Source organism: Chelonoidis abingdonii, chromosome 16 (assembly GCF_003597395.2).
Source record: "Chelonoidis abingdonii isolate Lonesome George chromosome 16, CheloAbing_2.0, whole genome shotgun sequence".
Taxonomy (NCBI): domain Eukaryota; kingdom Metazoa; phylum Chordata; order Testudines; family Testudinidae; genus Chelonoidis; species Chelonoidis abingdonii.
In genome coordinates, this window is record NC_133784.1 from 19,941,328 (window position 1) to 19,962,992 (window position 21,665).

General features: G+C 58.5%; 1 protein-coding gene across 1 annotated transcript in view; it reads right to left on the reverse strand.

Moving 5' to 3' along the window:
* Positions 1 to 492: 492 nt before the first annotated feature.
* The window catches only part of SLC38A3 (solute carrier family 38 member 3), a 75,649-nt gene continuing 54,476 nt past the window's right edge, over positions 493 to 21,665 (reverse strand). The window contains exons 8-16 of the mRNA XM_032799318.1: positions 17,987 to 18,069; positions 17,158 to 17,216; positions 12,042 to 12,218; positions 11,356 to 11,435; positions 9,836 to 9,936; positions 9,219 to 9,343; positions 8,543 to 8,687; positions 6,527 to 6,630; positions 493 to 2,426 (exon numbers count right to left, since the gene is read on the reverse strand). Coding sequence (XP_032655209.1) covers positions 2,322 to 2,426; positions 6,527 to 6,630; positions 8,543 to 8,687; positions 9,219 to 9,343; positions 9,836 to 9,936; positions 11,356 to 11,435; positions 12,042 to 12,218; positions 17,158 to 17,216; positions 17,987 to 18,069 — 979 coding nt within the window. The 3' untranslated portion in view covers positions 493 to 2,321. The remainder of the gene's footprint in view (positions 2,427 to 6,526; positions 6,631 to 8,542; positions 8,688 to 9,218; positions 9,344 to 9,835; positions 9,937 to 11,355; positions 11,436 to 12,041; positions 12,219 to 17,157; positions 17,217 to 17,986; positions 18,070 to 21,665) is intronic.

Sequence of the window (21,665 nt, forward strand, 5' to 3'; positions counted from 1 at the left end):
CCGGACAGAACAGCAGGAGAGGCCCTTGGGGAAGCACCCCACCCCTGGAGAGGCCCGAAGTGAATTGCCACAGAAGCCCAGGCACCTGGGCGAGTCCATAAAAACCTGCTGCTGTTCTCCTAGCTGAACTTCAGCATCCACTCCCCTCAGTGGGGTGCCCATTCTGGAGCCCCACTGGGGTTCTCTGCCAGCCAACACAGATACAACACTGCTGGGGCTGCTGCCTTCACCCCTTCATGAGTGACCCTCACATGCCCAGGCAGCCTGCCCCCTTAGGCCAGGATTGAGGGAAAGATCCAGTGCGAACACAGGCCCAGCCTCTCCTAGCCGGGTGGCGAGCTGTGACTCTGCAGGGTTTTTTCCTCTAACTACAATCTAGGTGCCCCTGGTTCGCTTTCCAGCCCAGCCCAGCAACAGTCAGTACAACCAGGGCCCTGCTGCCGGAACTACTCAGGTTCATACAGGAAAAGCTCAGAGTGACACAGGCTCTCCCTCTAGGGAAATCAAAACCATCACATGGCTCACACGGTGCTAGGGGCAGCGCAGTCAAACTCTCACTAATGGTTAGGGCAGGAGGCCCCCTCACTGCCTGGGGACCACCTCCCCTACAGCTAGCTAGGGAGCTCTGCAGGTTTCCCCACTCAGAGGCCCCAAGAACGGCTCCTGCCATGGGTCTGTGAGGAGGCCACATCCACAGTGGCTTCTTCTGCCCACATCCTGCCCCTCAGCCAGACAGACTGTGAAGGAGAGGGGCCCATGACCATAGCATGTGGAGAGGGCTGGGAGCCATCTTTGGTTTGGGCTGAAGTCTGATGGGACTGCAGGTCACAGAGGTGGAAAACACCTGTCCAAAGGGGTGCAGAAGATATTAAACTGGTGCACGCTGCCAGCCCCCCAGGTCTGGCTTCACCCCGGCCAACTGGCAGGGTGGGAGGACAAGAGGAGAGGCCCATGGTGAACTGATGCTCCTCATGCTCACCACAAGCAGTAACGAGGGAGCATCCCAAATTAAAGACAGCAGCCAACCAGACATGATTTCACTGGACCCTCCCAGCTCTGACACTGTCTGCACAGGATGGGCACCCTATGGAGCCCACTAACCGAAGGTCAGTAACACAATAATAATAGTGTGTGTGTGTACACATATACAATATAAATTAATGTAGATTCTCCTAAACTATTTCAATTAGCAGCAAATCAAGTTTTAGGGATTGTTTAGTTTCTATACAGGCTCAGTGACAGGGCCACAATTTCCAGGACACACTGCCAACTCTCAGGGGGGCACCATCTGCCAGCCAATGGGGAGGGCCCTCCTTAGAAGGAGGGGACGATCTCTCAGTGCTGTGGGGCAGGGAACTGCTCCAGGCAGTGGGCAAGGCCCTCATTGCAATAGCAGCTGGGGAGGGCATATGAGGGCTGGCATTGGACCCTCCACCTACATAGACCAAGGTGAGACAAGCTGAGGCCCTGTTCCCCCCAGTGCAGGGATTCCTGCCCCTCAATTCACCCCAAATGCCACCTTCCTTGGCAGGTGTGAGATCATGGCTGCAGGCTTAGCACAACTCTGAAGCCACTGCACAGAGGATGGGACCTTCCCACCCCCAACAAAAAAAGGGGGTTCTGAAGAGTGTGTCTGGCCCTGTGCCCCAGCAGGGAAAAAGAAACTGAGGCACAGGGCGGGACAGCACTACACCCCACCCCATTTTGTTTCTTTTTCGTTGACGAGCTGCTCCCTGACAGGACGTGCCCTCTGTCTGTGTCACTTCCCACTTGGCAGCACTCGCTTCCTGTTTGTTGCCCCCCTGAAACAATTCTCTGCTCGCCTTGCTGGTGCCACCATCTGTGGGCTTCTGGCTGCTCCACATGTGCATGGAGCTGCTTTGTCTCACGGCCAGCCCCCCAGTGAGGTAGGGAAGTAGCAGCCTCATTTTACAGATGGGAAAACTGAGGCAAGCTCACCTAGCCGGACAAGGGCAGAGCAGGGAATAGAGCCCACTCCCATGCTACAGCCATTAGACCTGCTTCTGCTCCTTCTGGCACTCGAAGCTCCCCAGCTGGACTGGCCCAGCTTAGCTGTGCCCACCCCGCAGCTGGGGGATTGCTCGCCCCCCCCAATGCTACATTTATTAGCTGCGAAGGTCTGGCTCGCCTGCGCTGGGGAAATCCCAGTAGTGCCGCAGGGCCCCGGGCATGTCCCTGGCTCGGCAGTGGTGAGGTCACTGGACAGTACTAGCAGCAGGACAGGGGCAGGGGAGCATGGCTCAGACAGCCCCATCTCCCAGGGTGTGGGCTAGGGGTGGGAGGGAGCTTCCTGCTGCCCTCTAGTGGCTGCCCCCACTCTTGGCACTGCCCATCGCCCAGTCGCTGATGATGAAGCTGAGACTCATGACCATGAAGAGCACACCGAGGCCTGCGAAGCCGGCAGCCTGCAAGGGAGGAGACAGGGGGCAGCAGACATGAGCCCCGGGGCAGGCTCAGCCCACCAGGCACAACTCCAGATATCTGACCCCACCCACATTCGCCCAACAGACAGAGCTCCGCCCCCAACCTTGCCCACCGCAACCCCTCAGACACACAGCTCAACTCTCAGCCTCGCCCACCTGTGCTCCCCAGACACACAGCTCCAACCTCGGCCCAGCCCACCTCTGCCTCTCAGACACACTGTTCTGGCCCCAACCCCACCCACCAATGCCCCTCAGACACACACTTCTGCCCCAGACCACGCCCACCTCTGGCCCACAGACACACAGCTCTACCTTCTACCCTGCCCACCCGTGACCCTCAGACACACTGGACTGCCCCGCCCCCGCCCACCTGTACCCCTGAGACACACAGCTCCACCGCCGGCCCCGCCCACCTATGCCCCTCAGACCCACTGCTCCTACGAGCCCACCCTCCTGTGCCCAACAGACACAGAGCTTTGCCCCCAACCCCATCCACCTGCACCATTCAGACACACAGGTCGCCTCTCGACTGAGCCCACCTGCACCTCTCGGACACAAAGCTCTGCCCCACCCTGCCCACCTGTGCTCTTCAGACACACAGCTCCACCCCCAACCCCGCCCAACTGTGCCCCTCAGATACACAGCTCTGCATCGGACCCCACACACCTGTGCTGCTCAGACACACTGCTCTGCTCCCAACCCTACCCACCTGTGCCCCTCACCCTGACACAAAGCTCCGCCCCCACCCACCTGTGCCGCACAGACGCACAGCTCCACCCTCAACCCCACCTACCTGTGCACTCAGACACACAGCTCCGCCTTCGACCCAGCCCATGTGCAGCCCTCAGACACACATCTCTGCCTTCGACCCCCTGCATCCATGACCCTCAGACACACAGGACTGGTCCCGCCCCAACCCACTGCTGCCCCTTAGACACACAGCTCACCCCTGACTTTGCCCACCAGTGACCCTCAGACACACAGCCCTGGCCTTGACCCAGCCCACCCGTGCCCCTCATGCACACATCTCTGCCTTTGATCCCGCCCTCCCGTGCCCCTCAGACACCCCGTTCCCCCAACCCTGCCCACCTGTACCCCTGAAACACACAGATCCGCCCCTTACGCTGCTCACCTGTGCCCCTGAGGCACAGAGCTCTGCTGCTGACTCCGCCCACCTGTTGCCCTCAGACACACAGCTTTGCCCTCGACCCCACCCACCTGCATCCCCAAAAACACAGCTCCACCCCTGACACCGCCCCATGTGCCCCTCAGACACACAGTTCCCCCCGACCCTGCCCACCTGTTCCCCTGAGACACATAGTTCCATCGCCAGCCCCATCCACCTATGCCCCTCATACAGCTCTGCCCTGACTCTGCCCACCTGTGCCTGTCAGACAGTCAGCTCTGCCCTCGACCCAGCCCACCTGTGGGAGGGGACTTAGGGCTGGGGCAGGGGGTTGGGTTGCAGGAGGTGAGGGCTCTGGCTGGGGGTGCAGGCTGTGGGGTGGGGCTGGGGATGAGAGGTTTGGGGTGTGGGAGGGTGCTCAGAACTTGGGCAGGGGATTGGGACAGAGAGTTGGCGTGTGGGGGGGGGGTGAGGGCTCTGGCTGGTGGTGCAGGCTCTGGGGTAGGGCCAGGGATGAGGGGTTTGGGAAGGTGCTCAGGGCTTGGGCAGGGGATTGGGGTGCAGGGGGTTGAGGGCTCCAGCTGGGGTTGAGGGCTCTGGGGTTGGGCTGGAGTGAGGGGTTGGGTGCATGAGGGGCTCGGGCTAAGGGTAGAGGTGGGGCTGCGGGGGGCATGAGGGGCTCCATCTGGGGGTCGGGCCCTGGTGGTGGCTGGGGATGGAGGGATTGGGGTGCAGCCAGGGGGCTCCGGACTGGGAAGAGGGTTAGGGAACAGGGGATGAGGGCTCTGGCTGGGGGTACAGGTTCTGGGTGGGGCTGGGAAGTCATTGGGGGCAGGCTGCCTAGGGAGAGAGGACTGGACTGCCCCCAGCCCTCTCTGCTCAGCAGCCCAGGGCCGGAGGAGAGACGCCTCTCCCTGCTGCACACGCCTGCATGGCCCTTAAAGCCCTGCGGCGGCTGTGCAGCTTAGAGAGAACTAGGTTTCTATCCCCAGCTCTAGAGGGGAGTGGGATCTAGTGGGTTAGTGGTGATGGTCGCAGATCAGTAGACTCCTCGTTGTATTACACGTGACATCGAGGAGCCCCTCCCATGCTATAAATGCGACTTCCTCTGGCTTCTAAAGAGAGAGCCTGTCATAAGTAGAATAAGGTAAGGGTTAATTTTCTTTTAACCTGTAAAGGGTGAACAAAGGGGGAACCAAACACCTGACCAGAGGACCAATCAGAGACCTGGATTTTTTTAAAGTCTGGGAGGGGACTGGAAACTCGGGGTCTTTTGTTTTCCTCGGCTGTGAGTAAACAAGCTTTTCTTCTAACTCCATCTTCTTTCAAATCTTCTCCTAAACATCTGTGAGTACAAAAGGAAACAAGTAATCGCTGTGATGTGCTTTGATTTGTATTACATGTGTGTTGTACTGTGCTGGACTGGTTTAATGTGGCATCTCTTTAAAATCAGACTGTTTATTCATATTTTCTTTATAAGCAAGACCGTGTATTGATTCTCTTAATGCAGTATTATTGTTGTATTTTCTTTCTTTTTATATAAAGTTTCTTTTTAAACGGTGGGAGTTTCTTCCTAGTGAGGCAACGGAGATGTAAATTCTGTACCAGGTATCTGTCTCCCTCACGGGAGACAGAGAGGGGAAGGGAAGCATTACATTCTGTGTTGAACTTCCTTTGTTCCCAGGGAAAGGAACAGGCTACGGGAAAGAGAGAAAGATCAACTCTGTTCTCCTTGTGTTTGAGGTTTTTCTCTAGTTACTGCTACGAGACCAGGAGGGTGAATCTCCTGGTGTGTTAGCAGGTTTGATGCCTAGCCTCGGGGGAGGTAATAGCTCTCTTGGTTTGCATTCAAGAAGTTAAGTATAGCATCGCCCAGGCTCACCCAGAGAAAGGGGGGGAGCTGACGGATGAGATAGGGAGACCCAGGGTCTGGGTCGGGGGGTCCCCCAGGAAAGGTTGGGGTGACTCGGGGTAACTAGGAACCCTAAGTAACCTGGTTGTGGCAGCAATAATCAGATCCAAGCTGGGATAAGCTTGGGGGAGGCTTACTAGTAAACACTCAGATTTTTGAACGCTAAGTCCAGATTTGAGACAGACGTTTACGCACATGGAGTAAGCGGTTATGGGAATATCCGAATCCAGAATCCAGAAACTACATTATTTTTTCTTCTTCTGATAGGGATAGCAGGGAGAAGGGGTTGGTTTTAAAACTAGCCAGAGAGACGTTTTTTTCTCTGCTCTTTAGCAGCTTGCCATTTTAACAGACTCATTAACGAGAACCATTAACAGTCTTTGTTTAAACAATTTGGGACTAAGTATCCCAGCCACATACACACACAGGTAAATACAAATCAAAGACCACATCACAGCCGATTACTTTGTTCCTTTGTACTCACAGATGTTTAGGAAAAGATTTGAAAGAAGATGGATTAGAAAAAAAGCTTGTTTACTCACAGCCGAGGAAAACAAAAAAGACCCGAGTTTCAGTCCCCTCCTCAGACTTTAAAAAGAATCCAGGTCTCTGATTGGTCCTCTGGTCAGGTGTTTGGTTCCCCCTTTGTTCACCCTTTACAGGTAAAAGAAAATTAACCCTTACCTATCTACTTATGACAGAGCCACCCCTAGAAGTTCCCCCTAAAATTGTGCCCTCCCATACACACAGAGGGGAGGACTCTGGAAATTAAGGCCCATGTTTTCAGAATATTGATGGCCATTAATGTTGGGTGACTGACTTGAAACACACTGTCAGGGAGGCATGATCTCAGCCATGCCGATTGCCCTGCTGGTTCTATGCCCTCTCAGTGGGGGTCAGTGCCCAGCACCTCTGAGAGTCGGGCAGGAGGCCTCTGGAGGGGGGCCCCAAAAGCAGAGTCAACGCTGGCCCAGGGCCACCCTCTTCAACGCCCATTAGCGGCACGATTCCCCCCGGCAGTCAGCTTGGCAGGAGAGGACGTACCAGGATCTTGGGGGTGGACTTCAGGGGCTCCTTGTCTTTGGGCACGATGCGGATGTAGAAGATGGCCGGGAAGATGAAGATGAGGCAGGGGGCTGATGTGGCACCTGGAGAACAACAGGAGAGAATGGGTACATGGGTGCGAGGGAGCAGCCAGTAGTGCCTAGTGTTATAAGTTAGTGGCTTTTTTTTAGGTTTTTTGCGGGGAGGCAAATTAGCATTGTATGTTGCTAATACTATAGCAAGGCATTTTGGAAAGGGTTAAAGGTATAAGTGGAAAATATGTTGCTGTTTTTTTGCAGGTTGCAAAAGGCTAAAAAAATAATACGGGTTAACTCAATGCCTCAGCTCTCAGCTGAATCCAAAAATAAGATGCGGGCCCCAGTCCAAGGTCACAGCACTCAAACAAACTCTATGCAGCCAAAAACCATGCAGCTAAAAAAACCTAAAACTTAAAAACCCTCCTAAAAGTCAAAGCAAATTAAAAATCAACAGCAAACCCCAAACAACCTGTGCACAAAACAAAACTCCCGTCCCCTCTTCCCCCTCGTCTTCTTACATTACACCCAGTCTTGGCCAGCCTCAGGTAGTACAAAGGTTAAGGCCTGGGGCACGAACGCTTTCTTCCTTCCTCTAAATAACATGAAAACCCCAGGACTCTCCACTGTTATTTTATCATTTTATTAACAAAGCTTTAAAAGGTAGTCACTTGGTGTGCTCCTCCATCTCCTCCCCTAAAAATCCTGCAGCCTCTGCCTAATCACCTAACGTCCCAGGCAAACCTGTCACACCAGCCCCCCACAGCCACTGACCCCCTGAGCCAAGCCCCCTCTATTAGTTTCCTTGGAACCAGTGGGGCTAGCGACCCTGGCACAATCCCCAAGTGCTGGCCTTGCACCGGGACCTCTCGTGGAGTGGGGCCAGCCAGGGATCCAAGGAACAGAATTAATGAGGAGTCCGGTGGCACCTTTAAGACTAACAGATTTATTTGGGCATAAGCTTTCGTGGGTTAAAAAAACCCACTTCTTCAGATGCATGGAGACTGAAGAAGTGGGTTTTTTACTCACGAAAGCTTATGCCCAAATAAATCTGTTAGTCTTTAAGGCGCCATCGGACTCCTCATTGGTTTTGTGGATACAGACTAACACGGCTGCAACTCTGATACTACGAACAGATCTGGCATGACAAGAGCAAAGGCAGAACAGGAATTAAAAAACACCCAACTGCAAACAAAGAGAAGCCCTCAGGCTGCAGCATGGAGCCCTGGACTTTGAGCTAATACAGCGGTCAGGCCAGGACTCCAGAGTCCGGGGACAACGGAGAGCAGCTGGTGCCCCATTTAAACCCTGCAGTTACAATGATGAGAGGGGAGCAGCAAAGGGAGGTGGGGCTTTTTGCCTGTCTGGGCCACTCCTGAGAGGAGTTGGGAGGGGCTCAGCTGAAGCAGGGGCCAATGGGCCTGTCGTACTGATAGTGCTGTGGGGCAGATATCATGGGCTGGGCGGGGGATGGAGCAGACAGCCCCAGGTTGGGAGGGGACCCTGAAGCACAGAGAGGGAACGTGACCCAGCTGAGGTCGCCCAGATTGCTAGGCCAGGCCCTACCCGGTAGGCAATGCTGCCTCCCCTGTAACAGCAAGGGCAGGGATTCCCAAGCTGTGGAGACTGAACTTCCTCACTACTGGGGTCCAATCCCAACACTGCTACTGACTCACTCTGTGACCTTGGGCAAAGCACGCTCAGTACCTCAGTTTCCTCACTGGCACTCCTTCCCTTGTGTGGCCAAGCTGTATTTGTACAGGTCCCTCCAGCCCAGGGCTAAGGCAGGCCAGCAGGGGGCAGCATGCATGGGATGCTAGCCCTGTGCTGGGGAAGAGCTGTGGATTTCATGCCCTGGGACCTGGGAATCTGGCACGACAGAGCAGACACTATTTCCCAGCCTACAGGGTGCTGGTGCAGAGAGCGCTGGGCTCCCTGCAGTGCCGTGGGGGTGGCTCAGGCAGCACGTGCCAGGACTTACCAATCAGACCAAAGATGCCAAGAATGGAGGGGGCAAAGATGACCAGCAGGTTGATAGTGATCAGCAGGACCACAGCGATCGCTACGTGACGGACCCAGCTGAAGTCCTTGCCTTGAAAGAGCATCTGCTGGATGGCGCGGCGCACCTAGAGAGGAGAGGGTCAGATTGTGGGCCCAGCATGGGGTCCACAGCCAGTTCCCTTTCTGGAGCCCAGCCTGCTCTGGGCCCACCACACCCACCATGGCCTCCCTGTAGTATGGTGCCCATCACCATGGTCTCTGGGGCCTGCTTGCCCCAGTCTCTGGCTGGCTCCCCTAGCTCCCTTCCTGCAGTTTGTATAAATGTCCATTTCCTGCTGCTGTTGTGTCTCTCCTGTGCTCACCGCAGCCCATGCAGGGCCAGGCCCAGCCAGAGAAACCCCAGGCACCTGATGAGGACCACACGGTGCCAGGGCTCCACACTGGGTTGCCTTCAGTCACCAAGGCCCATCCAGCCTCTGCTGGCACTGCCCACAAGCAGCCAGCCTGTGTCAACTAAGGCCATGCAGAGGCCTGAGGCCACGGCACCAGTGTCCCCCAGGGTGGGGCACTGCACAGGGAGCCACAACCCCTGATGTCAGGGGAAAGGCCCTGTTCTCCCCCCTCTGCCCCCTGTGACTGGCAATGGCGTCACCTACCGGGAAGAGGACGATGGGAACAGTCAGCGTCACGGCGATCAGCACTGCCACGCGCACGCACAGGATCAGCACGTCAAAGGGGTCCACATAGCTGTAGGTGTGCAGCAGCTCCGACTCCACCCGGCCTGCAGGGTGCAACCTGTGTCTGTCTCGCCCAAGGCAAGCCCTGCCCATCCTGCTGGCCCAAGGGGAGACCTGTCCCGCAGGGAAACCTGCCAACATGGCTCTGCAACAGCCTGGTATGGCACTGGGTTGGTGCATGACAGCAGAACCGTTCAGCCCAAGAGACTGGGAGCCCAGCAACAAGATCTCGCTGGGTAGATCGCACTGGAGGGGCCTGCCACGGCTGGGTCTGGGGGTACCTGGGCAGGAGATGGCAGCCCCATAGCGTGAGCTCCACGGCTCCTGCCATGGGCTGGGTCTGGTGATACCTGGGCAGGCGAGGGCAGCCCCATAGCCGTGAGCCCCATGGCTCACCTGCCCTTTGAGCCGTGCAGCCAATGAAGCCAATAACCCAGCTCCGGCTGGGTCCCTCTGGGGCTAGCGATGGGCAGGGGCCCACTCCTGGCCTTCGGGAGGAGGGGAGTGGGGATCGTCTCGCCTGGGGGAGCACTCACCGTAGAACGTGAGGTAGCCGAAGAGGGCAGCCAGGAAGTACATGACATACATGACAGCAATGGAGATGTTCGAGATGCCCTGCATCTTCTTCTTGGAGGGGCTGCAGGATGCCCAGAGCAGGGTTAAATTTGCTGCCGCCGGCAGCCACCACCTACATGAGCTGAGCTCATCCCGCTCCAAGGGCCCTCTAGGCCACGGCTCTCAACCTTCCCGGTCTGGGCCCCATGTTGGTCTTGGGCATGGTGCCCATGACCCCCCAGCTGCGGAGCTAGGCTCTCGATACCAAGGCCTTGCCAGGCTGCTAAGCTGGGTCCCTCTTGCCTGGCACTGGCGAGGGAGAGGCACGTTCCTGAGGCAAACTCCATGGTGCCAGTTGGTGCCTGGCAGCCCAGAATGGATGGGTCCCTGTCACAAAGTGTGGGGGAGTACGGCCCTGCACCCATCTTCCTGGGACCCACAGTGACTCTTGGCCAGCCAGTAAAACAGAAGGTTTATTGGACAACAAGAATGCAGGTTACAGCAGAGTCGGTAGGCACAGTCAGGACCCCTCAATCGAGTCCTTCTGGGCTTTCAGGATGCTTGGATCCCAGCTTAGGATACCCTGAATTCCGCCCCACAGCCCCAAACCCAAACTCAAAACTACTCCCCTCCTGCCGGCCCCTTCCTTTTCCTCCTTCCCGGGCAAATGTGTTGCCCTTTCCCCTCTCTTACCTAGCTCAGGTTACAGGCTCCGATATCGTCCATCCCCTAAAGTCCTCCCCTGCTCTCCCATTCCCCACACAGACAGCCCCTACTCCATCACAGTCCCCAGCAGGCTTGGCTGGGGAGCAGCACCCCATTGCTCTCCCTGCCCCTGGAGCACCAAGCATCGGAGGGCTCCTCACAGGCTGTGTCCTGGGGACATCTCAGCTGCTCAAGTAGCCACCCTCGCTGTGTGCAGGGCTGTCTGGTGCCAGGAGAGGGCGTCAGCCTGACACAGAGACAGGATGGGAGGCAGGAGCTGCTCCTACCACTGACTCTGCTGTAGAAAGGGGCAGGCGAACGGTGGATGATTCCACGTGGGTCTGTCAGCCAGGAGGCCATCAAGGTGAGGGCATGAGCTGCAAAGCTGGCATGGATTTGGGGTCCCCACAATGGCCGGGGGTGCCCCCAGGAACTGTGCTTGGGCTCCAGGTGCCAGAAGGCAGGTCACTCTGGACAGTGAGGCTGGGGCAGCAGCAGAACCCACTGGAGCAGAACCCAGATCTGGGAGTCCCAGGGCAGCAGAGGCCACTTGCAGCAATGGGGCCCCTGGCTGGGGCACATGGTCCAGCCACAAGAGGCAGGGGCCCATCTAGGGATGGATCCTGGCCACGCTGGCGCTGGCCCCTGGAGTTGCTCCATTGCCTACGATGGAGCTACCCTGGGTTCAGGGACTGAGCGACATTGGCTCAGATTCCTCTAGGGAGCAATGGGGTAGGGTCCTGGGGCCACCTCTTTCTCCACCTTTGTCCCACAACATTCCGGCCCCCTTACTCACTCCTTCAGCTCTGTGTAGATGGGCAGCACCTCGGGGTGGCACACGAAGGCAAACGCCATGATGGGGATGGTGTAGGCTGTCTGCAGGAGACATCGAGGGTCAGCAGAGCACGGCTACTGGCTAATGGTGCAGGGCACTGGCTACAGAGAGCTACCCAGAGCACCCCAGCTGTCCAGCCCCCCTGGCCTGGGTCCCTGTGGCTAGTCATGACCTAGCGGTGGGAATGAATGGGGAGGATGGGAGTGGAGCAGGCAGGAGGGCTCAGGGGAGAGTGCTGGGCTCACAACCTCCAGCACAGAACTGCCGGCTCCCACCAGTTGAGTCTGGGTCCCACCAAGCCCCAGCTCCTGGAGGCACGTGAGCCGGGGAGAAGCTCAGTGCTCATTTTAAATAAAGAGCATCTCTGGGTCCAGAGGAAACGTGGCCCAAGCACAACTCGATGTCACAGGTGCCCCAAGGCGAAGGGAAAACCCAGGGGATTGTGTGAAGTCTGACTGCCTGGGAGCCAGTCCTGCCATTTTGGGGGCCTGAGGCATAGTTAGTGACCCTTGAGCTCAGCCAGATGGCAGCAGGGTCAGCAGCAGGGCTGGGACATGGTCATAGCATTCCCAGGACACACCGACACACAGAGCACGGCTCCTCCGGGATCCTGGCCGCTCTGCCATGTGGTCTGGCACGTACGGTACCTGGGAGTTGAGTGTGAAGAGGCTGGCGGAGCAGGCGGCCCCAGCAGCAGCCGGCTGGAGGAGTGGGTAGCCGTTCTGGTAGTCGCTGGCGCTGCCCTGGGCGTTGCTGAGGTTGCTTGTGCCGTTGCCATCTTGCTCAGGGAGGGGGCAGGGGATCTGGAACTTCTTGTAGATTACCTGGGGAGGGAGGGGGTGGAAAACCCAGTCAGCGCCCGGCGCTGCCAGTGTCACCCACGGCCCCCCAGCAGCCCAGCCCCAGCTCTGAGCCTGGGAGGAAAGGCAGCGAAGGAGATAAGTGCTGCCCAAGCATGAGGGGGAGATCACGGGGCAGGGGAGAGCAGCCCATCCCCCTGCATCACTGACCAACCCAGCCAGGCCTTCCCAGTCCAACCCTCAGGGTCCTTCTCTGCTCTGCCGGAAACCTCTGCTCCCATGGGGAGGTCACCCAGGGCCCCAGCCACGTTGGTCCGAGGTCCCCTGAAGGGTGTGGTTCATCTCACACCGCAGTGCCTGAGGCCCCCTTGCAGTCCCTGGGCACAGATTGGTCTCCCAGGGTGCTCGTAACTTTTAGGCCTGGCAAATTTCAAGGGAGACTGTAGAGACACCCACCCAGAGCTGTAACTAGGTATTTTTGCGCCTGAGGCAAGAATATAAAATTGCGCCCTCCTCCAGGGTCGGCTCTTAGGTGGCAATTCGGCGGCAGGTTCCTCAGTCCCTCTTGGAGGGAAGGGCCTGCCTCCGAAGAATGAATGAAGTGGCGGCAGTAGAGCTTGTGATTTTGGGGGGTCTAACTCATAATTTTTGGCTGCTTGGGATGGCAATGTTGCTTCCCAGATGGTCTTTGGTTCCAGTCCAGTTCCAATCCAGAGAGGGACTCACAGGTTAAGAGAGAAGGGAGGTGCTGGATATCAGCAGTGGTCACTAGGGATCAGCATGTGTCCTGAGAATGCTGGGAGTTCAGGTTTGCAGGGCAGGAATCAGGGTTGGCAGGTTTTTAGAAATTTTGGTGGTGCCCAGAACACGCCTCGCTCTGCCCTGCCCAAACTCCATCCCCCTATTCACCCAAGGCTCTGGGATGGAGTTTGGGTGAGGGAGGAGGTCTGGGGTGCAGGGCCTAGGCTGGGGCAGGGGATTGGGATGCAGGCTCTGGGAGGGAGTTTGGGGATGGGCGGGTGCAGAGGGAAGGGGTGCAGGGGTGAGGGCTGTGGCTGCAGATGAGGGGTTTGGAGTGTGGGAGGGGCTCAGGGCAAGAGTAGGTGTGTGGGAGGTGAGGGCTCTGGCTGCAGCTGGGAATGGGAGGTTTGGGGTGTGGGAGGGGCCCAGGGCCAGGGTAGGGGTGTAAGGGATGAGGGCTCTGGCTGGGACTAGGGATGAGGTGTTTGGGGTGCTGGAAAGGCTCAGGGCTAGGGTAGAGGGTTGAAGGTGTGGAGGGGGGGTGAAAGCTGTGGCTGGGGTTGTGGGCTCTGGGGTGGGGCAGGGCTGGGGATGACTTCGGGGTGCAAGCAGGCTGCTCTGGGACAGGGGCCAGAGAGAAGGACTCCCCCCAGCCCTTTCCCTGCTGGCAGCAGCAAGCTCTGGTGGAGGAGTCCCCCGTCCTGCCCCCCCGCAGCAGCACACTCACCCCCACCACTGTCACTGCATGTGCTCCTAGGGCCCCTCTCTGGTCCAGGAATCACCCTCACCTCACTGGGGGTGAGGGATGGGGCTCCCTCCTTGCCCAGCATGGGGCAGGACTGGTGACTGCGGGCAGGGTCTGTGCTGCTGGAGGGTCCAATGGAAAATGAAAGGGTCTGAGGGGGAAGGGCAGGCTCAGAGTCAGTCTGCCCTGGCAGTTGAGATGGGGGGCGCTAGGACCCTGCAGCAGCAGTTGCTGCAGGGGAGAGAAAGGGACTCTCTACTCCTTTTTTTTTTTCGTCCACTGTTTTCTGCGCCCCCTCTCCCTCCCGGCTTTGCGTCCCCAAGGCAAGAGCCTTACTTGCCTGGCCCTTGTCACGGCACTGCACCCACCTCCCTCCCGCCCCGCTCTCTGTCTGTGGGCTTTGCTCTGACCCTAACCCCACCCATGTCTAACTGCACCTCTCCCCCAGGGATGCTGTTACCTCCCGCCCCTCCGCCAGCTGGGGAGAGAGAACGTGATTCCTAGATCTATAGACTGGTCCCTCCTGGCCGACTTCCTGGATAGCCCAGGCCAGAGACCTGCCCCATGGTAATCCCCAGAGCAGAGCTGCGAGCAAAGCATCCCAGCTTGGTTTAAAAGTTATCACCCTGCCCTGGGTGAATGGTCCTAGTGGTTAGTTACTCTCCCTGCTAAAACATACACCTCATTTCCAGTATAAAGGTGTCTAGCTTCAGCTTCCAGCCACTGGATCCTGTTAGACCTTCCTCTGCTCAATTAAATATCTGTGCCCCACGCAAGTGCCCACAGGCTGGGCTCCACTCACCCCCTGACCGTCTCTTCGCTAAGCTAAAGACGGAGCTTCCAGCGTCTCTTGTTCTCAGACAGGTTTTCTAGTCCTTTCCTCGTCCTCACTGCTCATCTCTGAGCCCTCGGCAATGTATCCCTCTTCCCCTTGAACCCTGGACCGGGCTGATGCTGCTCAGTGTCACTGGGCCTCAGGTCTCAGACACACTCTGGGATTGTGGGTACCAGAGCCAAACCCACCCGCCTGCGAGACGAGCAATGGAAACCCCACAATGTCTTCAAAAGTGCTTGGCCCTTCCAGGGGCTGACGTCATAGCAGGATTCGGTGACGGGCAGAGAATTCTCATATCTGGTGGGTTGTATGTGTGCATGAGCCTCAATGGGTGCGCGTGTGTGCATGCATGAGTGTGCGTGTGCCTCTCCGTGCGTGTGTGCACGCATGCATAAGTGTGCGTGTGCCTCTGTGTGTGCACGTGCATGAGTGTGCATGTGCCTCTCCGTGCGTATGTGCATGTGTGCATGTGCCTCTGTGTGTGTGCGCGCATGCATGAGTGTGTGCTTCTCTGTGTGCGTGTGTGCATAACTGTGTGTGCCTCTCTGTGTGCATGTGTGTGCGTCCATGAATGTGTGTGTGCCTCTCTGTGCATGTGTGTGCGCATGCATGAGCATGTGTGCGCATGTGCATGAACCTCTCTGTGTGCGCTGCTGTCCCTGAAGGCTCAGTGTTCTCCCCCAGCCACTGCCCTGGAGCCCTTGCCCACCCCTCCACACTGGGTTTAGGCTTCCTTAACTAGAAATAAAACCATTCGCTTGCCAGGCCAGGCCCCAGGGGGTCTGCTTGGGACCAGCTGACGGGCCAGCAGGGCCCAGAGTCCCTGTCTGGGGCCACGAGCAGCCATGACAAGCCCAGCAGCTCTGGCCTCTTCTCTGCAGCCCAGAGCAGAGACCTTCAGTTCCCAGCTGGTGTCTGGAGCTCTGGGCAGCCATGGGAGCAAATGCTGAGCCATCTGGCACTGTCCTGCCCCTGCTGGAGTCACTAGCAACCTGCAGTGCAGGGCCAACAGGAGCAGAGGGTCCTGCTATCCCAGCCCTGGGCTCCCCCGAGCTCCGCTGGTGCTCCTCGCTCCTGACCTGCAGCCCCTGCTACCTCAGCCCAGGGCCCCTCTGAAGTGGAGTTCGCAGTGTTTCTGCTATTGCAGAACAGGGCCATTTGGCCACTAGAAAAGGCCCATTCCACCCGGGAGCTACACCAGCTTTAAACCCAGCTCCCTGGAGCTGGCAGGCTGTGCTGCTCCCCCAGGGACCCTGGTGAAGGGAGCTGGAAGAGTGGCTGGTCTCTGTCCACATGTAGCTGCAGCCAGACCCCCTGGACACACACGCCCCCACTCAGCACCTGCATGACAGGCGTGCAGCTCCCTGTGCCAGGGCTGAGATCACACCAGGCTCCTCATGCACTGAGCCCCCTATCTCCTGTGCTCCCACATCAGTCCGCAGAACCCATCACCCAGAGTCAGGCCCTTTGTGCAGCCCCTGCACGCCCAATCCCTCCCCAGCGGCAGCATCCCAAGCTCCAGCCAGGGCACAGGTCACCCAGGATAAGGGACAAGGTACGAGCCAGCCCGGATGGGTGCTGGGCACCACCCCTCGGGAAATGGGGCTCCTTGTCAGTCAGTACCAGGCCCCACATCCCAGGTCCTTCTGTGAGGGGTGACCCCTTTGTGGGGGAGGAAGCTGTTAAGATGAGTTCCTGTCTGCGTCCTGTAGAACTTGCCCATACCGGTATTGCCCTGGCCTCTTCTTTTGTCATTCAGTGTTGAACGCATTCTAAAACAATACGCATCACCTCACCTTTTGGGGCAAAGCCAGACTTTTAGGCACCTGCTCCCCTACTTGGTGTAAACATCGCTTGTGCCAATCAGAAACGAACACACACAGGTTTTGGGCCCCGTCCCCTATGACACTTCTGTGATGTCATAGTGGGTACTTTAGGCCGCCCTGCCATGTGCAGGCAGGGAGAGGAGAAAGAAAAACGAATCCTGTGTATCCTGTGTACCCCCGTAACCGAGCCTGATCACCTCGAAGCCTCTCTCTCAGCTCACGTGTTTCAAACAGAGTTTCTACGTTTGCCGGTCGTTATGCGTTGGTTTGTGTTTGTAAGTATCGGTTATTACTAAATGCTGCATCTTTGTTTATAAATATTGTTAGTAGATATTTTAGTCATTGTGTGTTTTAAGTTTTATTAACCCTATTAGCTAATCATACGCTGCTCCCTTACCCCTTGTAACTATCCCCAATAAAACTTTAAATTGATTAATTTTAGTTGTGTGTGTCTGCAGTTTGCATCGTGGCCCATATTCTCCTTGCATCCCTTACCTATACAGTCTGTTGCCACATGCAGCCTGGTAAATAACAGGCCTGCATTTTCTTTTGCCCCTGCAAGTACGTGGCAATCTACAGAAGCCAATGGCAGGGCTTCCCCCCTGAGCCCCCGGGGAGTCCCGGGAGCTGGAATCCAGAGCAGCTCAGTGGGCACATGAGACGTTCAGGGGGAAGCTCCAGCCATGCCCACGTCAGGGTATGTACCCTTGGGAGGGCAGGTGCTGTTGCTGCTGCAGCACAGTGGTGGCTAGGCATGTCTGGCCTGCTGGCCCTTCTCGAGGGTCCTGGTGCCCCCCAGGGCCACGGCAGACTCACCGAGATGAGGAAGAAGACCATGCAGCTGAGGGAGAACCCGCTGGCATAGCCCAGGTAGCCTGGGGAGATAGGAGAGCAGGGGTTGGACACAAGCAGAGCGGTGTGTGTCCCAGCCCGTTGTCTTTTGCCCTTGTGGGGTTGGCACCAGGGAGCCTGGGGCGTGGAGGCTCAGGGCTCAGTCTGCTTGGGGAGGGATGGGTAGAGATCCAGTCATGGGCACCAGATGCCCCTCTTATCAGCCATGGGCACCAGACATGTCCTGGGCTGCTGCCTTTGGTCCCCCAGCTGGACTCTGCCCTTGGCCCAGACCCATATAGGGATGGGGCTCCAAGGGGTGAGGTGCTTGGGGTGTGTGTGGGGAGGGGCGGCAGGGAGGGTGCTGGCACAGATACCTGGTGCTCAACTGACCCTGGCGAGAAGCAGACCACACTGGCCTCCTTGTCCCTCCCCTCCTCCAGCCGCAGGCTTGTCCTATCCTGCCCTCCAAACCCCTCCCCCCCTGCTATCTCTCTTCCTTCCCCCCTGAAATTCACTTCCCTGCCCCCTGTCCTCCCCCACCCCGGCCTGAAACAGCCTGGCTCCCAGCCCCTGCTGCACCCAGCTCTGATCCCAGCTTCCCCCAACTCCCCACCCACTCGCCCCCCACAGTGTTCACCTGTCCTGCTGTGCCAGGGGTGGGTGGGGGATGTGCTGCCCATCCATCCATGCAGGAGAGCTTGGGGGGTGAGCACCCACAATGCACCACAAGCCCCTCTCTTGGGTACCCCGAACCCCCTGCACTTTGCCCCCCAGCTGCCAGCCCCGACCTGGCCCTGAGCGTGCGACTCACCAAGCTGCTTCATCAGGGCAAGAGGCAGGATGATGGTGAGGGAGATGAGGATCACCAGGTAGTTCCCATTCAGGTACCAGTCCCTGCAAGACAAGAGGCCGGGTCAGGCCCTGCAGCACTGGAGGGTGGGGAATTAGCGGGACCCTGGGGCTGACAACCGTGCCTGAGTCAATACCCGCTGCCCAGCCTGGCCCAGCGATTCCCTTGCCTCAGTGGGAAGGACCAGCCAGAACTGATTCTGGGTGCCTGACACCGCCAGTCCTGCCAACACCCACCCCAGCTGGCTCATTCTCTGTGCCCATCAGCTGCCCCCTCCCCTGCACCAGCTGTGGGGTCCTGCTGCAGCCCTGCTGCCTGGAGAGTCTCCCTCTGCCCACCACTCCCGCTCACTCCAAGAGTGCAACTCATAGGTCCTGAGTCTTCCCAAGATGGCCCAGCATCAGCAGAGCATGCATGGGGGGCAGTTATGGGTCAACCCTGCCTGGTCCTGAGCATCCCCCAATGGGCACACAGGGTGTGCAGCTCCCTACTATCCTCCCCTCCCACCCCAGCTCTGCTGGTTCCCCTCAATCCCGACCCGCAGCCCCCTGCTATCCCATCTCCCTGTCCTCTGGAAGGAGTGCTGGGCTGCCCACTGGAACAGCAATGCCCCGGCTGCCTGCCCCTGCCCAGACACATGGCTGCACTCTGCACTGCCCGCTAGGAGGGCTCTGCCTCGAGCCACGTCTGCCTCCCCCACCCTGCTCGGATGTGGCCAGAGTCTGGCTAGGCCGGAGACAGAGCTCACTCTGTGCAGGGAACACTGGGACCTTTAATGTGTCCTGGCGCTCAGCCTGACTGCACTAAGCCGGCTCTGCGGAGACTGTGTGAGTGACCGTTCCGGCTCTGGGCATCCACCTGGCCTGGACCAGATGACCTGTCCTGCGGCTCCCTCTTGCTCACCCCCCACCGATGGGATTCCAGGCTCCTCTGTGGGACCCGACTTTCTCTGGCTCAGGGTCCCCCAGCTCAGGAGGATCCCTGGGGATGGGGTCAAGGCCCCATCGGGGAAGCCAGGAGAAGATCCCTAGGAATGTGTGGAGAATGAGCAAACCCCTGTTGTACTCGCCCCTGGCTGCTCCCATGGGCTGAAAACCAGGCCTGAGGCCTATGGTGATGGGCACCCATGCTGGGTGGGACTGTAGCACAGTGCTAGGTCCACTTGCCCATCACAGGGCTAGTGATGGTTGTGGGGACAGTGTTGCCATGGGAATGGTTTGTGGTGCCCATCGTGGGCAGTTTGACTAAATGGGCCTGGATCTCCTCTCTCCTCTCCCTCGGTGCGCCAGGACATGTGCCACTAATGCCCCACCCTGGGTTCAGAGCCGACTCCAGCATTTCGTCGCTGCAGCAAGCCCAGCTCACAGTACCAGCCACTGAAACTGTTTGCATCAAGTAGTGGGGAGTTCCCCAGCCCGTGATTCCTGGATAGAGCCCCCGGTCCATTCCTTCCCTGAGCAAGCAATGCAGTGAATGGTGGGATTTGTGCTAGTGCTGTGTGGCTCTGCGGGGATGGTGGGGCACGGCCCTTGCGTGCATGTGGAGCTGTTTGGAACAGTCTGAGCATTGACTGGTGCCAGGATCAGACCTGTGAGTGGCTGCCAGGCCCAAAAGTTCCATCGCTAAGCTGTGCCTGTGCAAAAGTATAGATCCAAACACCCCAGAGTTCAGGGCCTGGGTGACTCCGGTCCAGCTGGTCTCCGTGTAACATCCAGGGGAGAGACAGGCTCAGAGTGCCTGGAGTGACCCATCCTTTGGCCTTGTGGGTGCCAGGCATGGAGCTGCCTCTGTGGGCCTGTGGGAAGCTGGATGGGCTGACAGAAGCACCGGGAGACAGGCTCTGGCATCTTGCACGGACGTTGGAGTGGTAGTGACACCCGCAGCAACCTCACCAGCTACTATGTTAACCCCGCAGTGCCTGGAGGTGCCAGCTGCCCCAGCCAAGTGCCACATGGAGAGTCACTCCAGGGAAGTCGTGTGCCCAGCTGGGGGCTGGCTCTGCCCATGGGAAGGGGAAGCAGGGATTGGACGTTCCTGCTGGTTTAATCCGACACTGAAGGCTTATTCAGCTCTGGCATTAAGCTAAAATAGAAGTGACTAAATACGGCTAAATCCCTGTGCTGGGCTGGAGGCCAGATCTGCCCGGCTGCCACAGGACGTGGGACATGGCTGACCCTGGGGGAAGAGGTACAGGCAGGAAGTAGGGAGAGAGGAAATGCACCGAGGAAGGAGTGTGAGAGACAGAGCCAGGCTAGCCTGGCAGAGAGGAGGGAGCTGCGAGTGTGGCAGGAGGGTGCAGACACAGCCTGTGATCACCAGGAGGTGCACGTGGCCTGTGGGTGAAAGTCCCAGGCTGGGATTCCCTGGGTGAGCTGGCTTTGCAGATTGGTGTCATGCTGTGCCTGAGTTTCCCCAACTGGGAAATGGGCTAACAATACTGGCCTGCCTCATGGCAGGGAGGAGATCAGCCCAGGGAGGCAGGAGGGCAGGGCCGGGGGCAGGGAAGCAGATAGGTGGAGTGAGAGGGGCGAGGTGCCAGGGAGGGCAGGAGACGGACCAATGGATAAGAGGAGGCGGCTGGAGTCACATGGAACATTCTCCCCCAGGGGCTGTGGGTCAGATCCAGCACAGGTCATGGGGAAGATCAGCTTTCGCTCCACCTGACCCCTAAAGCACGCCAGTCCCCAGCCAAGCACCACCCAAGAGCTGGGCTAGCAGGGGCTGCGGGTTGGGAGTGAGGGGCACTCGAGCCATGGCAGGAGAGGGAAGAGGAGGCCAGGCTGGAATAGCAGAGACTGTGAGTCGGGACTGAGGGGCACCCAGAGCAGGGGCTGGGGAGAGCCCAGGCTGGGATAGCAGGGGCTGCAGGTCGGGATTGAGGAGCACCCAGAGGTGTGCAGGGGAGCTCAGGGTTTGAGTAGCAAGAGTCATGGTATGTCTTGGGCTGGCCGCTTCCCCATGCAAAAGCCCCTCTCTGGCCCCTGTGGAGTGGGGCTGGGTCCGGCCCAGCTGGAGTTGGCAGCAAGTGGTGACTAGCACCTCGATATCAAACCCCCCACACGCTATGGTCTTCCCCTAAGCAGTGTCCCTTCCCTGCCCCCACAGCTGGCTCAAGCTGCTGGCCTCGGGTAGCTCCCGCCCCACCCAGGGGCCCTCAGGACATCTCTTCTACTGATGGCTGGGCCCCCGGGAACAAGGGGTGGGCACTGGGCCCATCCCATCTAGGGATCCCCTTCTATTTGGAGCCAGGGAGCAGCGGCTGTCAGAGGTGCTTGGTGCCCTCCCTGGGCCATGTGGTGCCTGGGCTCTCTGCACTGGGGAGATGCCCTGGGAGGGGATCCCTGGCTGGGTGGGGGATGAGGGGACTTGGATGCTGCAGATTCGGCTGCCCCTTCCCTCTCCCCCACCGGGCCCATTCCCCTACCCCCCATTGGAGCTGGGGGGCTCAGGGTTACCCACTGGGACCCTGTTCCCCTGCCGAGCTCTCTGAGGTGCCCCCGGACATGACATGGACCCCCAGCGCTGGCTGGAGCATGGCCGGTGCATGGCCAAGCACAGGGCCCAGCCGCTTTGGGCACCAGCATGGGGCCAGGGGTCTGTGACCAGCTGGGGGGAGCAGGGGGATGGGCACATGGGGACT